We start from the raw sequence: 17,453 nt of genomic DNA, 5'->3' as shown, positions 1-17,453 counted from the left end.
ATACCATCACATATACCTGAAATATTCAGCTGTCTTTTCTCTTCAAACGTTTAGTGATCTGTTTTACATTTCCAGCAATGGCCTGTAGCTTTCTGCCTTCCCAGCATTGGGAGGGGTACCACAAGAATGTGCTGCGGAATCCCTCTGGAAAATTCCTAAATAAAGGTTTGTGCAGAAATTGTCCAGAGGCACTAAATTCCCCTGGACAGTTGCACTGGGAGCCATCCTGCGAAGCTATTTAAATTGCTAACTTGGGATGGTTCTGCCAGTGTCACACTAATAGTTATTCTAAAAAAATTAGAAATAAAACTGCTTCTAAATTCAGCATGACTGTTTTAAATATCCAGGCCAGTACCCAAACAGGACACATCCACACTCCCAACCTCACAGGAGACTCTCCATAATCCATGCCCCCCTGCCTCACCCCACTCCTCTCACTGCCCTGTACAAAGCACCCTTCCCTTCCACCTCACCTCAGCACAGTACTCCTCACTCTTGACCCCCCACTTGCATGAGAATTAACTCCCTGACCCACCCTGTAGTCTGACTGTCACCCGGCCTGAGTCAGGAAGGTCAAGTGAGATTGGCAATGTAGAAATTCAGCTGGTAAGTGAGCATGGAATGGCAATCCAGGGCTGATTGCTACTCCAAGGAAGTTAAGATCCATCATCTCTTTTTATTTCAGACTTCCAGTATTTGCCATTTTTTAATCCATTTTTAATCATGTGTTACTGGTTACTTTTAAAACCTGATGCAGATAATTAAAATTCAGATATTCTTTTCTTTATTTTCTGTTCTAGGAATGTTTTAAAATGCCTCAGTCTTTAGGAGTCTTAGGAGGAAAACCAAACAATGCTTATTATTTTATAGGATTTCTCGGTAAGTAGCTCAACTTACCAGTTTCAGGACTGGTGCAAATAGTGGCACCGAGTGACGCCATCAAGTGAAAAAGTAAATGCTGCAACTTGTAGACAACTCAGATCCATTGAGGGAAGTACAATACTGTCTAATTTGGGTATTGCACTGCACTCTGGATTTTGTAGATATTTCTTCAGAGCACTGGTACAAATGGAGGTAGTTCTTCATTGAGAATATACTATTGTCTTGGTCTGACCACTTATGGACAGTCCTATTGACAATCCACCGGTCTGCTTTGCATAATGGCAACTGCTCATTTTCTGTCATAGTATGATTTAAGTTCTCCTCTTCACCACACCTATACATCTCTTCTGTGATTTCCCTCTTACTATTTGTGGTATACAATGCATTTTTAAAATTTAATTTAATCTCAGCTACCGTGCTTTAAAGGCTCTGCACAACTGATCACCACTTTAACAAGTTCTTTCCCCTTTTTTGTAATCAGCCCTGCAGGATTTGTGGGGTTCTTGTCATTATTGTTTTATTTTCATAATCCACTTAACATCACGCTGGTTTGGTCTAAGCTTGGTTGGTTTTTGGTATGTATTAATCCCACACGTTCAGCATTACACCTTTAAATATACCACTGCTACTGAAGTACCGTTGAAAAGAAAACCACATCACCCCATCCTTTTTTTAGTTATTTCCTAATTTCATAAAATAATCTGGATGATGAAGCAGTCATTTATGTCTCTTAATCAATTCAGACTCTAAGCAGCTTGCATTTTGCCATGTATGTTCAATTTATTGAATTTTCCCATTAAGACAATATTCTGTCCTCAAGTACCCTTCCAATTTCTTTGTAGAGGAATTATCTTCGCTCTTATGTTAATATGGTGCTCTATGTTACTAATACTGAGAAAGTAAAAAACTCTTTACTGTTACAGTCCACATGATAATGAATGATACCATTCAGTGAAACTGTGGCCTGATTAAGAATCTGTGACCGAAAAGCAGGAAACAAAGGTCCTGCAGCTATAAATAATTGCCACAACAATCTTATTTTCTGGAAGTTGCCTGTATAGCAATGCCAGAAAGTACTTTGATGCATCATGTGGGCTAGGAACAGCCAGTAATGGACTAATGTATAGCTTTAACTTGAAGGGCCTGGTCGCTTATTCCTCCTATTTCTTGTGTGTTCCATACACACATGTATCATTAACATTCAAAATAGGATCCTACTCTAAATATGTAGACATTTTTTTAATTTAGCTGTTATGCAATGGATAGTGAATATATACAGCCAATATTTTACAATAATATAGAATGAGTCATTGTAATATAGACCTGTGTCGGTGTCTCTGCATCCATCAGTTACTGGTGTAATGTAGTCATTTTAAACTCTTTAAGGTTTTGCATTGAGCAGTCACTATATTTTATTTGCATCATGTATCTGCTGTTACCCCGAATATTCTGTCTACACAGGAGATGAATTAATCTATTTGGATCCTCATACAACACAAGCTGCAGTGGAGACAGAGGACGATGGGAGTGTGGATGATTACAGTTATCACTGCCAGCGAATACCACATCGTATGAAAATTACACATCTTGACCCCTCGGTAGCTTTAGTGAGTGATGCTACTGAATTACTTGTTATAGTTTCTGTGATCAGGCTCACCTACTGGACTGTTTTGTCTGAGTAATAAAGTGGAGCTAGGTATGAGCCCAAAGCCACCAGGAAAAGAAACAGTAACAAGCTCCCCCATTTAAGAGGACAGCACCACTAACAGTGTTCCAGCTAAGTTAAAAAGTGTTCACATATTTAAATCAGGATCCTGTTTCGAATGTTAATGAACACTCAGGAAATAGAAGGAGGAATAAGCCACCAGGCCCTTCAAGTCTGTCCCACTATTAAATACAATCATGGTTGATCTACGCCAGCCTCAGCTCCTTTTCTGTGCCATTTGCCCACACCCTTCTATTCCTCGATGTATCATATATTTATCCACTTCCACTTTAAAGAATCGAAAAGAAAACTTAGAGCACAGAAGGAGGCTATTCAGCCCATTCATCCATTTAGGATCACCTTTATTCATAGAATCATAATATGATATAGCATTGTAGAAGGCCTTCAGAAGGTCCATCATTCCTGTGCTAGCTCTTAGAGTTACCCAATTACCACTTCCTTGCTCCTTCTCCACAGCCCTTTTTTCTTTCCTTTTAAGTAAAGAAAGACAAGACTTTCATGACCTCAGGTTGTCACTAATGCTTTACAGCCACCGAAAAGCCTTTGAAGTGTAGGCACTGTTGTACTATAGGAAACGTGGCAGCCATTTTGAATACTGTAATCTCCCACAAATACCAGATTATCAGAATCACCAGATTATCTGTTTTTGTGATGTTGATTGAGGAATACATATTGGCCAGAGCACCAGAGATAACATAAGAACATAAGAAATAGGAGCAGGAGTAGGCCATCTAGCCCTTCGAGCCTGCCCCGCCATTCAATAAGATCATGGCTGATCTGTCGTGGCTCAGTTCCACATTCCCGCCTTCTCCCCATAACCCTTAATCCCCTCTCTTATCAAAAACCCATCAACCCGCGTCTTAAAAATATTTAGCAAGGTAGCCTCCACCACTTCAACGGGCAGAGAATTCCAGAGATTCACCACCCTTTGAGTGAAGAAGTTCCTCCTCAACTCCGTTCTAAACCGCACCCCCCTTTCTCTTGAGGCTGTGCCCCCTAGTCCTATTATCCTTTCTGAGCGGGAAGAGTCTCTCCACCTCTATCCTATCCATCCCATTCATCATCTTATACGTCTCAATGAGATCTCCCCTCATTCTTCTAAACTCTAACGAGTACAAGCCTAGTTTATTCAGCCTCTCCTCATAGCTCAACCCCCTCAACTCTGGCATCAGCCTAGTAAACCTCCTCTGCACTCCCTCCAAGGCCAAAATATCCTTGCGTAAGTACGGCGCCCAAAACTGCACACAGTACTCCAGCTGCGGCCTCACCAATGCCCTATACAGCTGCAGCAAGACCTCCCTACTTTTATATTCAATCCTCCTTGCTATGAAGGCCAGCATCCCATTCGCCTTCCTGATCACCTGCTGCACCTGCAAGCTGGGTTTTTGCGACTCATGCACAAGGACCCCAAGGTCTCTCTGCACCGTCGCCTGCTGCAGTTTTTCGCCACGTAAGTGATAATCCTTCCTACCATTATTCCTACCAAAGTGGACCACCTCGCACTTGCCAACATTAAATTCCATTTGCCATTTCCTGGCTCGTTCGCCCAGCCTATCTAAATCCTTCTGCAGACTCTCCACACCCTCCGCACAATTTGCCTTTCCTCCAATCTTGGTGGCATCAGCAAATTTCGACACCCTACACTCGGTTCCCTCCTCCAGATCATCTATATAAATGGTAAATAGCTGAGGCCCCAGCACCGACCCCGAGGCACTCCACTAGTCACCATCCGCCAATCCGAATAGCACCCATTGACCCCCACTCTCTGCCTCCTATTTGACAACCAATCCTCTATCCACGCTAACACCCTACCCCCAACTCCCTGTCCCCTGACCTTCTGCAATAACTCCCTGTGAGGTACCTTGTCAAATGCCTTCTGAAAATCCAGAAAGACCACATCCACCGGCTCTCCTCTATCCACCGCTATAACACTATAACGCTATAACACCGCTATAACGCTATATCTCCTCTATAACACCCCTAATTTTCTTCAAAATAATGCCATGGGCCCCTTTATAGCCACGCTGACAGATAGGTCACTCAAGACTTCCATTTAATGCAATCCAAAAGACAAAAAGATTTATCCAGTTCTCTTTTGAATGTTACAATTAAACTTTTTTCAGCACCCTTTCAGGCAGTACTGGAATATCTTGGTGTCACATCTGGTTCCTTTGCTAATCACCTTAAATATATGAGCTCTGGTTATTGACAACTATCCCCTCATCTAAGTCATTTATATAAATTGTGAAGAGTTGAGGCCCTAGCACTGATCGCTTTGGCACAGCGCTCATTACATCTTGCCAGCCTGAAAGAGACCCATTTATGCCTAGTCTGCGCTTCCTTTAGACAGCCAATTTTCTAATCGTGTCAGTATATTAACTCCATACCATGAATGTATATTTCCCACAAAACCTTTAATGCGACACTTTATCAAAATGGCAGCTCACCGCCACCTCCTCAAAGGCTATTCGGGATTGGTAATAAATGCTGGCCTAACAAGCGACATCCACATCTTATGAATGAAAAAAAAGGCACTCCCTTTTAGTTTATTTGTTGCTTTGTTTGAATGCACCCTTTTTAAATTTAACTTTATAAAAATTTTTAGCTCAGTCTAGTGCTCACCTTTTTATTTGTTCCATATCTCTATAGCCATTTAAATTCTCCAGTCTCTAAACTGGTTCATGTTACTCGAGAGATTTGAAATGCAGTTTTACCCATAAGAACATAAGAAATAGGAGCAGGAGTAGGCCATCTAGCTCTTCGAGCCTGCCCCGCCATTCAATAAGATCATGGCTGATCTGAAGTGGATCAGTTCCACTTTCCCGCCTTCTCCCCATAACCCTTAATTCCCTTGTCTGTCAAAAACCTATCTACCCATGACTTAAATATATTTAGCGAGGTAGCCTCCACCATTTCAACGGGCAGAGAATTCCAGAGATTCACCATCCTTTGAGTGAAGAAGTTCCTCCTCAACTCCGTTCTAAATTGCACCCCCCCTTATCTTAAGGCTGTGCCCTCTAGTCCTGCTGTCCTTTCTGAGCAGGAAGAATCTCTCTACCTCTACCCTATCCATCCCTTTCATTATCTTATATGTCTCTATAAGATCCCCCCTTATCCCTCTAAACTCCAACGAGTACAGACCCCCTCTGTGGATGAGGGGGTTAGACTATAAGGTGTTGCTTTGAATTACTTTGAATTTCTCAGTGTAGCACCATGAAGACCCCAACAGTCTGTCTCCCTCTGATCTTCTGCCATACTCCAGCATACATGACAATAAGAACATAAGAAATAGGAGCAGGAGTAGGCCATCTAGCCCTTCGAGCCTGCCCCGCCATTCAATAAGATCATGGCTGATCTGAAGTGGCTCAGTTCTACTTTCCCGCCTTCTCCCCATAACCCTTAATCCCCTCTCTTATCAAAAACCCATCAACCCGCATCTTAAATATATTTAGCGAGGTAGCCTCCACCACTTCAACGGGCAGAGAATTCCAGAGATTCACCACCCTTTGAGTGAAGAAGTTCCTCCTCAACTCTGTTCCAAACTGCACACCCCCCCGCCCTCCCCACCCCCCTTATCTTGAGGCTGTGCCCTCTAGTCCTACTGTCCTTTGAGCGGGAAGAGCCTCTCCATGTTGGACTTCTTTACAAAGTGCAGTAGCACCATCTGCTGGCAAAACAGTGATTTGATTATTTGCAGAAAACCCCTATGTCAATGTTAGATAAACAGATTAATGATGACTATAACAGAAAACATTTAACTAGATTTATCCTAACGGTTGCTCTTGGCATAGAAAGTTCTGGAGAATCTGTGCACCAAACAGGAAAATTAGAGGTTTCTCAGAGTCTGATGTTCAGAGTTCCAGGATAACTTTACAGGCAGTCAGATTCAATTCCAGCCTTGGGTGACTGTCTGTGTGAAGTTTGCATGTTCTCCCCTTGTCTGTGTGGGTTTCCACCAGGTGTTCCAGTTTCCTCCCACACTCCAAAAATGTACAGATCAGGTTGATTGGCCATTCTAAATTGCCCCTTACTGTCAGGGGGATTAGCAGGGTAAATGTGTGGAGTTACAGATATGGCCTAGGCGGGATTGTTGTCAGTGCAGGCTTGAATAGCCAAATAGCTTTCTTCTGCACTGTCAGGATTCTAGGATTTCTTTCCAAAGTGGATTTTCTGTATGAACGTCTTGCAGATTGGCCAGAATGTTAAAATGCAGTTGCAGCTTTTGACATCCTGGTACACATTTGGACACTTGGAGTTATGAAAACAGATTGTGCTACACTGCCAGCTCACAGTTTTATAGTACAAGTTTGTTTGGTCCATTATGGCTGGATTGTCTTTCAGTCAGTGCTTAATATTTAGCCCCATTCCTCTTCTGTGTTCTCATACCCTTTCTAAAAATATATATATTTGGGCATTTTATGTCCTAAAAGCCATTGATTTAAGAACATTTCCAAACCTGGACTTGAGTACACACTCCATAGTCGCAGTTGAGGAATTTAAATTCAGTTCATTGAATAAATCTGCAATAAGAAATTAGTATCAATAATATTGTCCACGAAAACTACTGGTTTGGCACAAGAACTCATCTGGTTCCCTAATGTTCTATAAGGAAAGAAATCTGTCATCCTTAACCAGTCTGGTCTACATGTAGTTCCAAAACCAGAGCAATGTGGTTGATCCTTAACTGCTCTCTAAATGTTCTGGCAAGCCAAACAGTTAGGGATAGGCAATAAATGCTGGCCTTGCTCGCCACCCACATCCTGTAAATGAATTACAAAGAGGACTAACTACTCCTTTTGTTTTGTCAAGGTAATCATAAATACATGCCCTTCTATTTTAACAACTCATTGACCAGATTTCCCAAATTACTTCTTTAAAATCCTCACCAGGTTCCTTATTTTCGTGTCATCTGAAATTTACACATGTCCAGATTGTGAATTTTTAATACATGTATTACAAAAATATAGTGATAGTTTCAATGATGACCCTCAGTGAACACCACTGTTTACATTCTTCCAATATTTGAGCACATCAGCAGCTAGGAAGTGCAAATCAATAGTCTAGGTTGATTCACCACCAGGTTTTAATAAGAACCTCCTGGTTTTGCACTAACTGCAAGTTTAGTTCCTATATTTTTCTTCCAAGCCAAGCAGTTCAATTAAGAACAGGAGCATCTCTATGGGAAAGACTTCTTGTTATACAGAGCAAATATGTGTTACTTGATTTATTCTAGCTGTGCAGATAATACGGAGATCTTGTGATGAATGGTAGCTTCCCTACCGCTGGGCTGGAGGCTCTGGGTTCAAGACCCATTTCAGGACTTGATGGTCATAGAAGGAGCCTCCATAACATGCCCATACAGGTTGCCTGTATATCCTCCCAATGGCAAGCGGCAAGAGTGGGAAAGTGTCCTGGTCAGCCATATTCCAGAAGGCAATGGCCAACCATTGGAGTATTTTGCCAAGCATAATCATGAACCAATCCAATGGAAGTCCATGGTTGCCAATGGTCTTTTAAGACATGAACCTGAAGGAAGAGGAGAAAAACCTTTGAGGATAAACTCTGCCTGCCTTTCCCTATGGGTTACATGAATACAGTAAAGGAGATGACAAGAAAGTAACATGTCCATGTGATGGTTTGAACATTCATCCCTGTAAAATCTATTCAACTTAAACATTTTAAATCCTGTGCTGTCAAAAACTGTGTGGAAGTTTTCTGATTGCATAAACTTGCATGCCCTACTCATTTTCACATTTCCCTTGACATTTATTCCTTGTTCCAGGGATTTTTCTTCAACACCGAAAAAGATTTTGAAAGTTGGTGTAGTTCTGTACAGAAGGTATGACATGAACCATTTTTTTAAGTCTTAATCTGAATTCTGATCCCTTTTTAATGAATTAAACTTTAAGTTGAAATGTGCGGAGTTTCCATGAAATTGAAAGAAAAGGCTGCTTTAATTTTGAAAGGGCATTCAATGAAGCTTGGATTGAGGTCAGTCATGATGATTCTAGGGTTGAATATTCTGCTGATTCTGTGCCAATGTTCATCAGATTAACAGTTAACAATAAGATTGTTATTTATGCAAGATTTTCTCGAATGATTTTATTTTGACAGGAGTAACGGGGCCATAGAGATTTAATATTCTCAGAAGTTTTATTCCCCGCACCAGCATATCTGATTAGACATCTGATAAAGATCAGGGGCATCAGATTAGACAGTAGGCAAAGCTCTTTTATATAAAGTCAATAAGGCCAACCTCAGGAAAATGTCCCTACTGCATCAGTATGTTATTCCATAATTCAGTTTTCCAGAACCTAGCACAATTGAAGTCAATCGGATTCGGGGAAAACTCTACAAGAGTTGGAATCATACTTAGCACAAAAGAAGATGATTGTAGTTATAGGCGGTCTATGATCTCAGTCCCAGGACATTGTTACAGGAGTTATTCAGGGTAGTATCCTCGGCACAATCATCTCCAGCAGCCTTAACAATGACTTTCCCTCCATCATAAGGTCAGAAATGGGGTCATATGCTGATGATTGCAGGGAATCATTCATGAGGACTCAGCCATTAAACCACTCTATGCTCACATCCAAAAGAACCTGGAGAATATTCAAGCATGGGCTGATAAGTGGAAAGTAACATTCACATGCATCACAAGTAACGGACAATGACTATCAACGAGAGAATCTAATTAACTGCCCTTAACATTCAGTAGCATTATCATTGCTAAATCCCCACCATAAAAGTCCTGGTGGTTACCATTGACCAGAAACTGAACTGAACTAGCCACATAAATATTATGACAAGAGAAGGTCAGTAACTGAATTCTGTGGCAAGTAACTATCCTTCTGGCTCCCCAAACCATTTACAAGGCACAAGTCAGGAGTGTGATGGAATACTCTCCACGTGCCTTGATGAGTGCAGCTCCAACAACAGTCAAGAAGCTTGACACCATCCAAGACAAAGCAACCCACTGGATCAGCGCCCAATATATCACCTTCAAAGAACAAAGAAAAGTACAGCACAGAAACAGACCCATCAGCCCTCCAAGTCTGTGTCGATCATGATGCCTGCCTAAACTAAAACCGTACGCACTTACGGAGTTTGTATCCTTCCATTCCCGCCCTATTCATGTATTCATCTAGTTGCCCTTTAAATGCCACTATCATACCTGCTTCCACCACCTCCCCGGGCAGTGCATTCCAGACATTCACTACACTCTGTGTTAACAAACGTGCCTCGCGCACCTCCTCTAAACTTTTCCCCACACAGCTGAAACCTATGTCTCTGAGTACTTGACTTTTCTATCCTAGGAAAGAGCATCTGACTATCCACTCTGTCCATGTAACTCATAATCTTGGAAACCTTGTAAACCCTCAACCTCTGTCGTTCCAGTGAGAACAAACTGAGCTTATCCAACCTCTCTTCATAGGTAATATCCTCCAAACCAGACAACATCCTGATAAACTTCTTCTATACCCTATCCAAAGCATCCACATCCTTCTGATAGTGTGGCGACCAGAATTGTACACCATATTCTAAATGGGGCCTCACTAAGGTTCTGTACAGCTGCAGCATGACCTACAATTTTTTTTACACTCAAAGCTCCAACCGATGAAAGCAAGGATGCCGTATACCTTCTTGACTACCTTATCCACCTGCATTGCCACTTTCACTGATTGGTGGACATGCACGCCCAGATATCTCTGTCTATCAATACTCCGAAGTGTTCTACCATTTACTGTATAATTCCTACATGCATTGGACCTTCCAAAATGCGTTATCCCACACTTGTCTGAATTAAACTCCACCTGCCATTTCTCCACCCAAGTTTCCAACCAATCTACATCTTGCTGTATCCTCTGACAATCCTTTTCACTATCCGCACCAATTTTTGTATCGTCTACGAGCTTACTAATCAGAGCAGCTAAATTTTCCTTCAAATTATTTATATTATATTATTCAACATTCATTCCCTTCACCAAAACACACAGTGATAGCAGTGTGTACTGTATTCAAGACACAGTTATTAGGATGTGGTCTAGATAAATCTCTCTCCCTCTGTTCATCCTGAGATGGTACTTCATTTCTTTTATTGCCACCATTTGGGCAGGCCCCAGTTCTTCCACCCGGTTTTAAGGTTGATTTAAGTTAGCATTGAAATTCATGTTCTTTGAGCTCACTACTCTTTTGGATTCATTTTTCATTTTCTAAATTATTTTACTTTCGCAAAAAAAAATTTGAGGAAGTTTGTAATATTTAAGGGACCAAAGCCTCCTTGTTACTGATTTGCACAATTCTGTCTCCTGAAATGTCATGCATTCTCATGGAAGATGAACATCTTTTTTGACTCTCTGCCCAAAGCACAAGGAAATTTCTTTCAAAAATGAAGGTCTGAATTTTAAGAAGGGATCCTCTTTTGGAGTGTACCATGGTCATTTTTAGGTTAACGCCATAAGCACTGGTATCTCTGAGGACTGGTTTTGCGTCAAAATGATTTGGTGCCATACTTGGATAGTTTTGTATTGTGGACTCTTTGCCCATGAGGACCTAGGTTTAGACTGCCCCCAGACTCATCTCATTGTCCATACAGCTGACAATAAGGGAAGATTTTCATCCTGATCGGTCTGGGATAGACTCAAAATCTGATCTGAGAGTTGATCCTGGTTAGGAGTGAAAGTAATAGGGTAATTGTTATGGGGGATTTTAACTTTACTAACATTGATTGGAATTGCTATAGCTCTAGCTCGTTAGAGGGGTCAGTTTTTGTTCAAAGTGTGCAGGAAGGTTTTTTGACTCAATATGTAGATAGGCCAACTAGAGGTGAGGCTATATTGGACTTGGTGCTGGGAAATGAGCCAGACCAGGTGCTAGACTTGGAAGTTGGTGTGCTTTTTGGTGATAGTGACCACAATTCGGTTACGTTCACCTTAGTGATGGAAAGGGATAGGCATGAACCTCGGGTCAGTAGTTTTAGCTGGGGGAAGGGTAATTATGAGGCCATTAGGAGAGAATTAGGAAGCATTGGTTGGACTAGGAGATTACAGGGACTAGGAACGTCTGAAATGTGGAGTTTTTTCAAGGAGCAGCTACTGCGGGTCTGTGATAGGTATGTCCCTGTCAGGCAAGGAGGAATTGGTAGGGCTAGGGAACCGTGGTGCACAAAAAAAGTTGATTTGTTGGTTAGGAAGAAGAAGGAGGCTTATGTTCGGATGAGGCTTGAGGGCTCGGGTAGTGCAGTAGAAAGCTTTAGATTGGCTAGGAGGGAGTTGAAGAGGGAGTTAAGAAGGGCTAGAAGAGGGCATGAGATGACTTTGGCTGATAGGATTAAGGAGAATCCTAAGGCGTTCTATAGGTACGTCAAGAACAGAAGGTTGGTTAGGGCAAGATTAGGGCCAGTTACAGACAGTAGGGGGAAATTGTGTGTGGAACCGGAAGAGATTGGAGAGGCATTGAACCATTATTTCTCTTCGGTGTTCACGCAGGACGATATGAATGTAGCTGAGGAGGTCACTGGGGTGAAGGGATGTAAAATAGAAAGTATTGTAGTTGATACAGAGGATGTGTTGGATATTCTAGATGGGTTGAAAATAGATAAGTCCCCTGGTCCAGACGGGATTTACCCTAGGATTCTATGGGAGGCAAGAGAGGTGATTGCAGAGCCACTGGCTCTGATCTTCAGGTCGTCGTTGGTCTCTGGTATAGTACCGGAAGATTGGAGGACAGCGAATGTTGTCCCATTGTTTAAGAAGGGGAGCAGAGACTTCCCTGGGAATTACAGACCAGTGAGTCTTACTTCTGTAGTGGGCAAGGTTTTAGAAAGAATTATTAGGGATAGGATTTATAGTTATTTGGAGAGTAATGAATTGATTAGAGATAGTCAGCATGGTTTTGTAGCAGGAAGGTCGTGCCTTACTAACCTTATTGAGTTCTTTGAGAAGGTGACCAAAGAGGTGGATAGGGGTAAGGCAGTAGATGTGGTATATATGGATTTTAGTAAGGCGTTTGATAAGGTTCACCATGGTATGCTTCTGCAGAAAATGCAGATGTATGGGATTGGTGGTAATTTAGGTACTTGGATCAGGAATTGGTTAGCAGATAGGAGACAGAGGGTGGTGGTTGATGGTAATTATTCATCATGGAGTTCGGTTACGAGTGGTGTGCCTCAGGGATCTGTTTTGGGGCCACTGCTGTTTGTAATCTTTATTAATGATCTGGATGAGGGTATAGTTGGGTGGATTAGTAAGTTTGCTGATGACACCAAAGTCGGAGGTGTGGTAGATTGTAAGGAAGGGTGTCGAAGTTTGCAGGGTGACTTGGACAGGTTGCAGAGCTGGGCCGCGAGGTGGCGGATGGAGTTTAATGCGGAGAAGTGTGAGGTAATCCATTTCGGTAGGAATAACAGATGTGTTGAGTATAGGGCTAACGGGAGGACTTTGAATAGAGTGGAGGAGCAGAGGGATCTAGGTGTATGTGTACATAGATCCCTGAAAGTTGGGAATCAAGTAGATAAGGTTGTTAAGAAGGCGTACGGTGTCTTGGCGTTTATTGGTAGGGGGATTGAATTTAGGAGTCGCAGCGTCATGTTGCAACTGTACACAACTCTGGTGCGGCCGCACTTGGAGTACTGTGTGCAGTTCTGGTCCCCACATTACAGGAAGGATGTGGAGGCTTTGGAGAGGGTGCAGAGGAGGTTTACCAGGATGTTGCCTGGTATGCAGGGGAGGTCCTATGAGGAGAGACTGAGGGATTTGGGGTTGTTTTCACTGGAAAGAAGGCGGCTAAGAGGGGATCTTATAGAAACATATAAGATGATTAGGGGTTTAGATAGGGTGGATGGTGATAGCCTGTTTCCTCGGATGGAGAAATCTAGCACGAGGGGGCATGGCTTTAAATTAAGGGGGGGTAGTTATAGGACGGATGTCAGGGGCAGGTTCTTTACCCAGAGGGTGGTGAGGGACTGGAATGCCCTGCCTGCTGCAGTTGTAAATGCGCCTAGTTTGGGGGCGTTTAAGAGATTGGTGGATAGGTTTATGGACGAAAAGGGATTGGTTTAGATTAGTGGGTCAATGTTTTTTTTTAAAAATAAGACTGGTCGGCGCAACATTGTGGGCCGAAGGGCCTGTTCCGCGCTGTAATGTTCTATGTTCTATGTTCTATGAAGTGGATATACAGCAATCCATTGCCCCTCAAAGATAGTTTACAGTGTAATGTTAAAAATTGTATTGAACTCATGCCTAACGATGCAAATGTGTCAAAACTACAGGAAATTCTGAAGACACGAAGCTTCCGGATGTTTGAATTGGTTGAGAAGCATCCTGCACACTGGCCTCCTTTTGTACCTGCAACCAAACCTGAAGTGCAGACCACAGGAGCAGGTGCGGTTCACGTTCAGACATTATTCCTTGTCTATTTCTGTATTACCCCATTAATCACCTCTTGCCTCCGTATGTTCTTTATACCAACATCCGCAGCTTCACCAACATTGCTTTCATATCCTATCTTGCATTTTGTCTGGCTCACCTGTCACCCTATCCTCACTAGCTCACTACCTTCTCCCCTAAGACTGATATTAAGATTCCTGTCTTTAAATTCATCCAGGACCTAACTCCACACCAGCTGAGTCCTACACCTGAGAATACACACTGCACTATTCCAATTCTGGCCTGCAATATTATTTCCACTCCAGCAACAGAACTGTTGACAGAAATGTCTCTTCAGGCATATTTGCTACTCCTCTCTCCTCCTCAGAAGCCTCATCAAATTTCACCTTTTTCCCTTCTCTTATATCCCTGGATTTTCCTCTACTTTCTGCTCTGCCCATCAATCATCATTAAAGCACCTTGGGATAGATACTTAGTTATATAAAAGGTCCTAAATAATTGTAAATTGGTTTTGTTAGAGTCGTCCTTTCATAATTTATACATTTAAAAAAAAGAATAATAAAGAACTTTTTCTGTTTTGCTGTACCAAAACAAATATAAGCATAAGAAAAGTTAGGGATGAGAAAGGTTTGATTAAAGAGTTAATTAAAGCTCATTCCTCTAGTACATCAAAACTCCCATCATATCTAATTGTATACTGAATAATCCCAATAATTTTCTCTTCGTCTGCTTTCTTGTACTCTATTCTGTTCATTACTTTGAAGCAAAATGTTTTTCTTTATTTGTTCTAAAATTAGCTTTTCAATAATTTCATTCTTCTCTTAGTGTATCATGAAATGATAACCTGGGTTTACTTCATGTCACTAATAATGTTTATTTTGTCTTTGTGCTCTTTGCCCTGCAGAGTTTGTTGAGCCAGCTGACAAACTGTTTGAGTCAGAGGAAGAATTTGAAATCCTTAATGTCTAAAGCACCCAGTTGGACATTGAAACATTGCTGTTGAATGACTACAGCAGAGACTGTCGACTGTTTTTTTTTTAATCATTCAAGCAGCCTTTTTAACAAGACAAGTGCCTGATTTCATAAGGACAGAAGGAACTTTGCAGCATGCTTGAAAATAATGAAATAACTCTCACTTAATGAGCAAGTTGCTTCCAAGTAGTTTACTCGCAACCTCAAGTACTTAACTTTCTTTTGAACAAAACAGGAAAAGACAGAAAGCATCTGAAGAACGGATCTGTTCCACTTTTGGAAATCCACTAAGAGCAAGTGTTACTCAGAAAAATGTTCTTGAAAGGAGTTGGTGAATATGGGGCAGGACAACATTGAGAGAAAATGACAGAATTTGAGCTGAAGAGGATCTTTGACGCACAAGGATGATAGCATTATGCTTACTTTATGCTTGTGGAGCCCTTCTCTTGGACAAATGAGGATCTTCCCATTTATCTGCTCTTTATCTACCTGAACTCGGGGATGCTTGTTTTGAATTGTAATTCGAGTCATCTTTCATTAATGCTGCATTCCCACTCCATGTCTTCTGAATTTTGCAGAGTGAAATATCTAATGATAAGTAATTCCATTTTCAACCTGTATCACTTCATGTATGGTCTGTTCCACTTCTGGTCAAATATATACCAATCCTGCAATTCCAATGTATTTATAGCTTCCCTACCCAGTATTTGTTTTTGTACACTCCATTATTGTGCATTCTGACCCTCAGAATAATCCAAATTTTAGCATAAGCTGCATCAGTGCAGTGTTTATATACTGGCGTGTACGATAGCATTCTAAGCCTTTTAAATTCCCAGCGAGTTTGTTTTTGATGATTGCGAACTTTGAAATTGAAAACAAAACTGTACGAGTCCTATACCGTATAAAAATGCTTGCTTTTTCTAAAAAAAAAGTGATGCATGTTCAAAGCATGTGTCATATAGGAGCTGTATGCCAGCTTGGAAATATAGGAAATATATAGCCATTTTTTAAAAAAATGTACCCCTTGTAGCTTCTCAGATATCAGCACCAGCTTCTTCCACATCAGCACAACCTACCCAGTGCCAAGATATCAGCTCCCCTTTTAAGATGGGCATGTAGCTTACCTAGTATGTGCGAACATGAGATGGCACTGCAATGTCCTTGGGCTTTATAATACCTCAGGCATCCAAATATTCAGCAGTATGTACTAAGATTATTTATGATGGACAACTTTGGCTGTTCTGAGTGGGAAGGGATTGATTCTCGTCTGAACGATGCTGGATGCAAAATACTACACATTAAATAACCTCAAAAATAATCTCTGTGTTTAGCTTCTGAACTATTTTTAAGTCCCGTCAATCTTGCTGAGAAATGTCTGAAGGGGGTCGTGTACCCACTAATAATTATTTAATAAATATTTAGCTCAGGACAACTAAAATGAGTTCGCTTGAAATTATAATAGAATGCTCTATTTTTCTTACGAGTGTGTGGTCAAGGTGCAAAGGCAATAAAGAACATTTAAAAAACTGCTGGCAGGGCTGCAGATATTAATATGAATTTCTAACTTCTAAATGTCAATATGACTTTACTGGACTTGGGGTTTTACCACCAGTATGTATGGTATTTGGATCATTACCATCACTATGCACAGAACATAAAACTACTTATTTAATAAGCTTTATAGAATCACATATTGTTTGTAAAAGTGAGCTTTGATGCCATTTGTGGAGAGAATTTTACATGCCAATAGAGGGAAGTCTTAGAAAGCAAATAGTTTAAATCAATATTAAGTAAAATGATAGTAATTCTAAACAATGGAAAATTGACTGCCATCTCGAGTACTCAGGCACTTTCTCTATTTTTGTACAATTTGTAGTTCTCTAGTATCACAGTCACAGAATTGTACTGCAGAAGAAAGCCATTCGGCCCATTGTGTCTGCATTGGCTCTCCCTTTTATCTTGTATAAATAAACATTCTGCAATTATTGAAGAGATCAGAAAGTTAGAGCTGTCAATCAAGCAACATTTTCTTTGGGGTTCAGGTGTTCCAGTACTCTAATGAGTGTCTGGGTTCTCGAGATGAGCAAGATAATGAATTTTCAGCTTCTTTCTGTTTCTGCTATTGTTACTTTAAGGGACCTGGATAATTGACACTTTTATTGGCCTGTAGTAAAAAGAATTTTTTTTAGGAAAGTGGAAAGTTACCAATAAATAACTTCTTAAGGCTTTTTACACAACCTATTGTCACTATAGTGTTCATTAGTTTAATACAATATATAGTGGGAAAATGGACTTAGAAGTCTCACAGCTTGATATGGGGGGAGCGTTAGGGTTTGGGTGGGGGAGTATATCTTGGCCAATTTATCCAGTGGTTTACTGGATAAATAGTACTAAGGAGCCATCGATCAGATAGGTCACATGTTTGATTAGCATTTTCTGTCCAGTTACCTGAATTTAGCTGGTAATATTGTCGCAATTATCCTCTG

The 17,453-nt window shown here is 41.1% G+C and overlaps 1 protein-coding gene across 1 annotated transcript in view; it reads left to right on the top strand.

Annotated features, from left to right (window-relative positions):
• The window catches only part of atg4a (autophagy related 4A, cysteine peptidase), a 53,202-nt gene extending 37,551 nt beyond the window's left edge, over nucleotides 1-15,651 (top strand). Inside the window, exons 9-13 of the mRNA XM_080187900.1 lie at nucleotides 801-879; nucleotides 2,344-2,489; nucleotides 8,391-8,447; nucleotides 13,878-13,989; nucleotides 14,900-15,651. Coding sequence (XP_080044026.1) covers nucleotides 801-879; nucleotides 2,344-2,489; nucleotides 8,391-8,447; nucleotides 13,878-13,989; nucleotides 14,900-14,964 — 459 coding nt within the window. The 3' untranslated portion in view covers nucleotides 14,965-15,651. The remainder of the gene's footprint in view (nucleotides 1-800; nucleotides 880-2,343; nucleotides 2,490-8,390; nucleotides 8,448-13,877; nucleotides 13,990-14,899) is intronic.
• Nucleotides 15,652-17,453: the final 1,802 nt, after the last annotated feature.

Source organism: Carcharhinus amblyrhynchos, chromosome 4 (genome assembly GCF_965287045.1).
Source record: "Carcharhinus amblyrhynchos chromosome 4, sCarAmb.v2.hapA, whole genome shotgun sequence".
Lineage (NCBI taxonomy): Eukaryota > Metazoa > Chordata > Chondrichthyes > Carcharhiniformes > Carcharhinidae > Carcharhinus > Carcharhinus amblyrhynchos.
The sequence above is the reverse complement of the archived record's forward strand: the minus strand, read 5'-3'. Positions and strand labels throughout refer to the sequence as shown.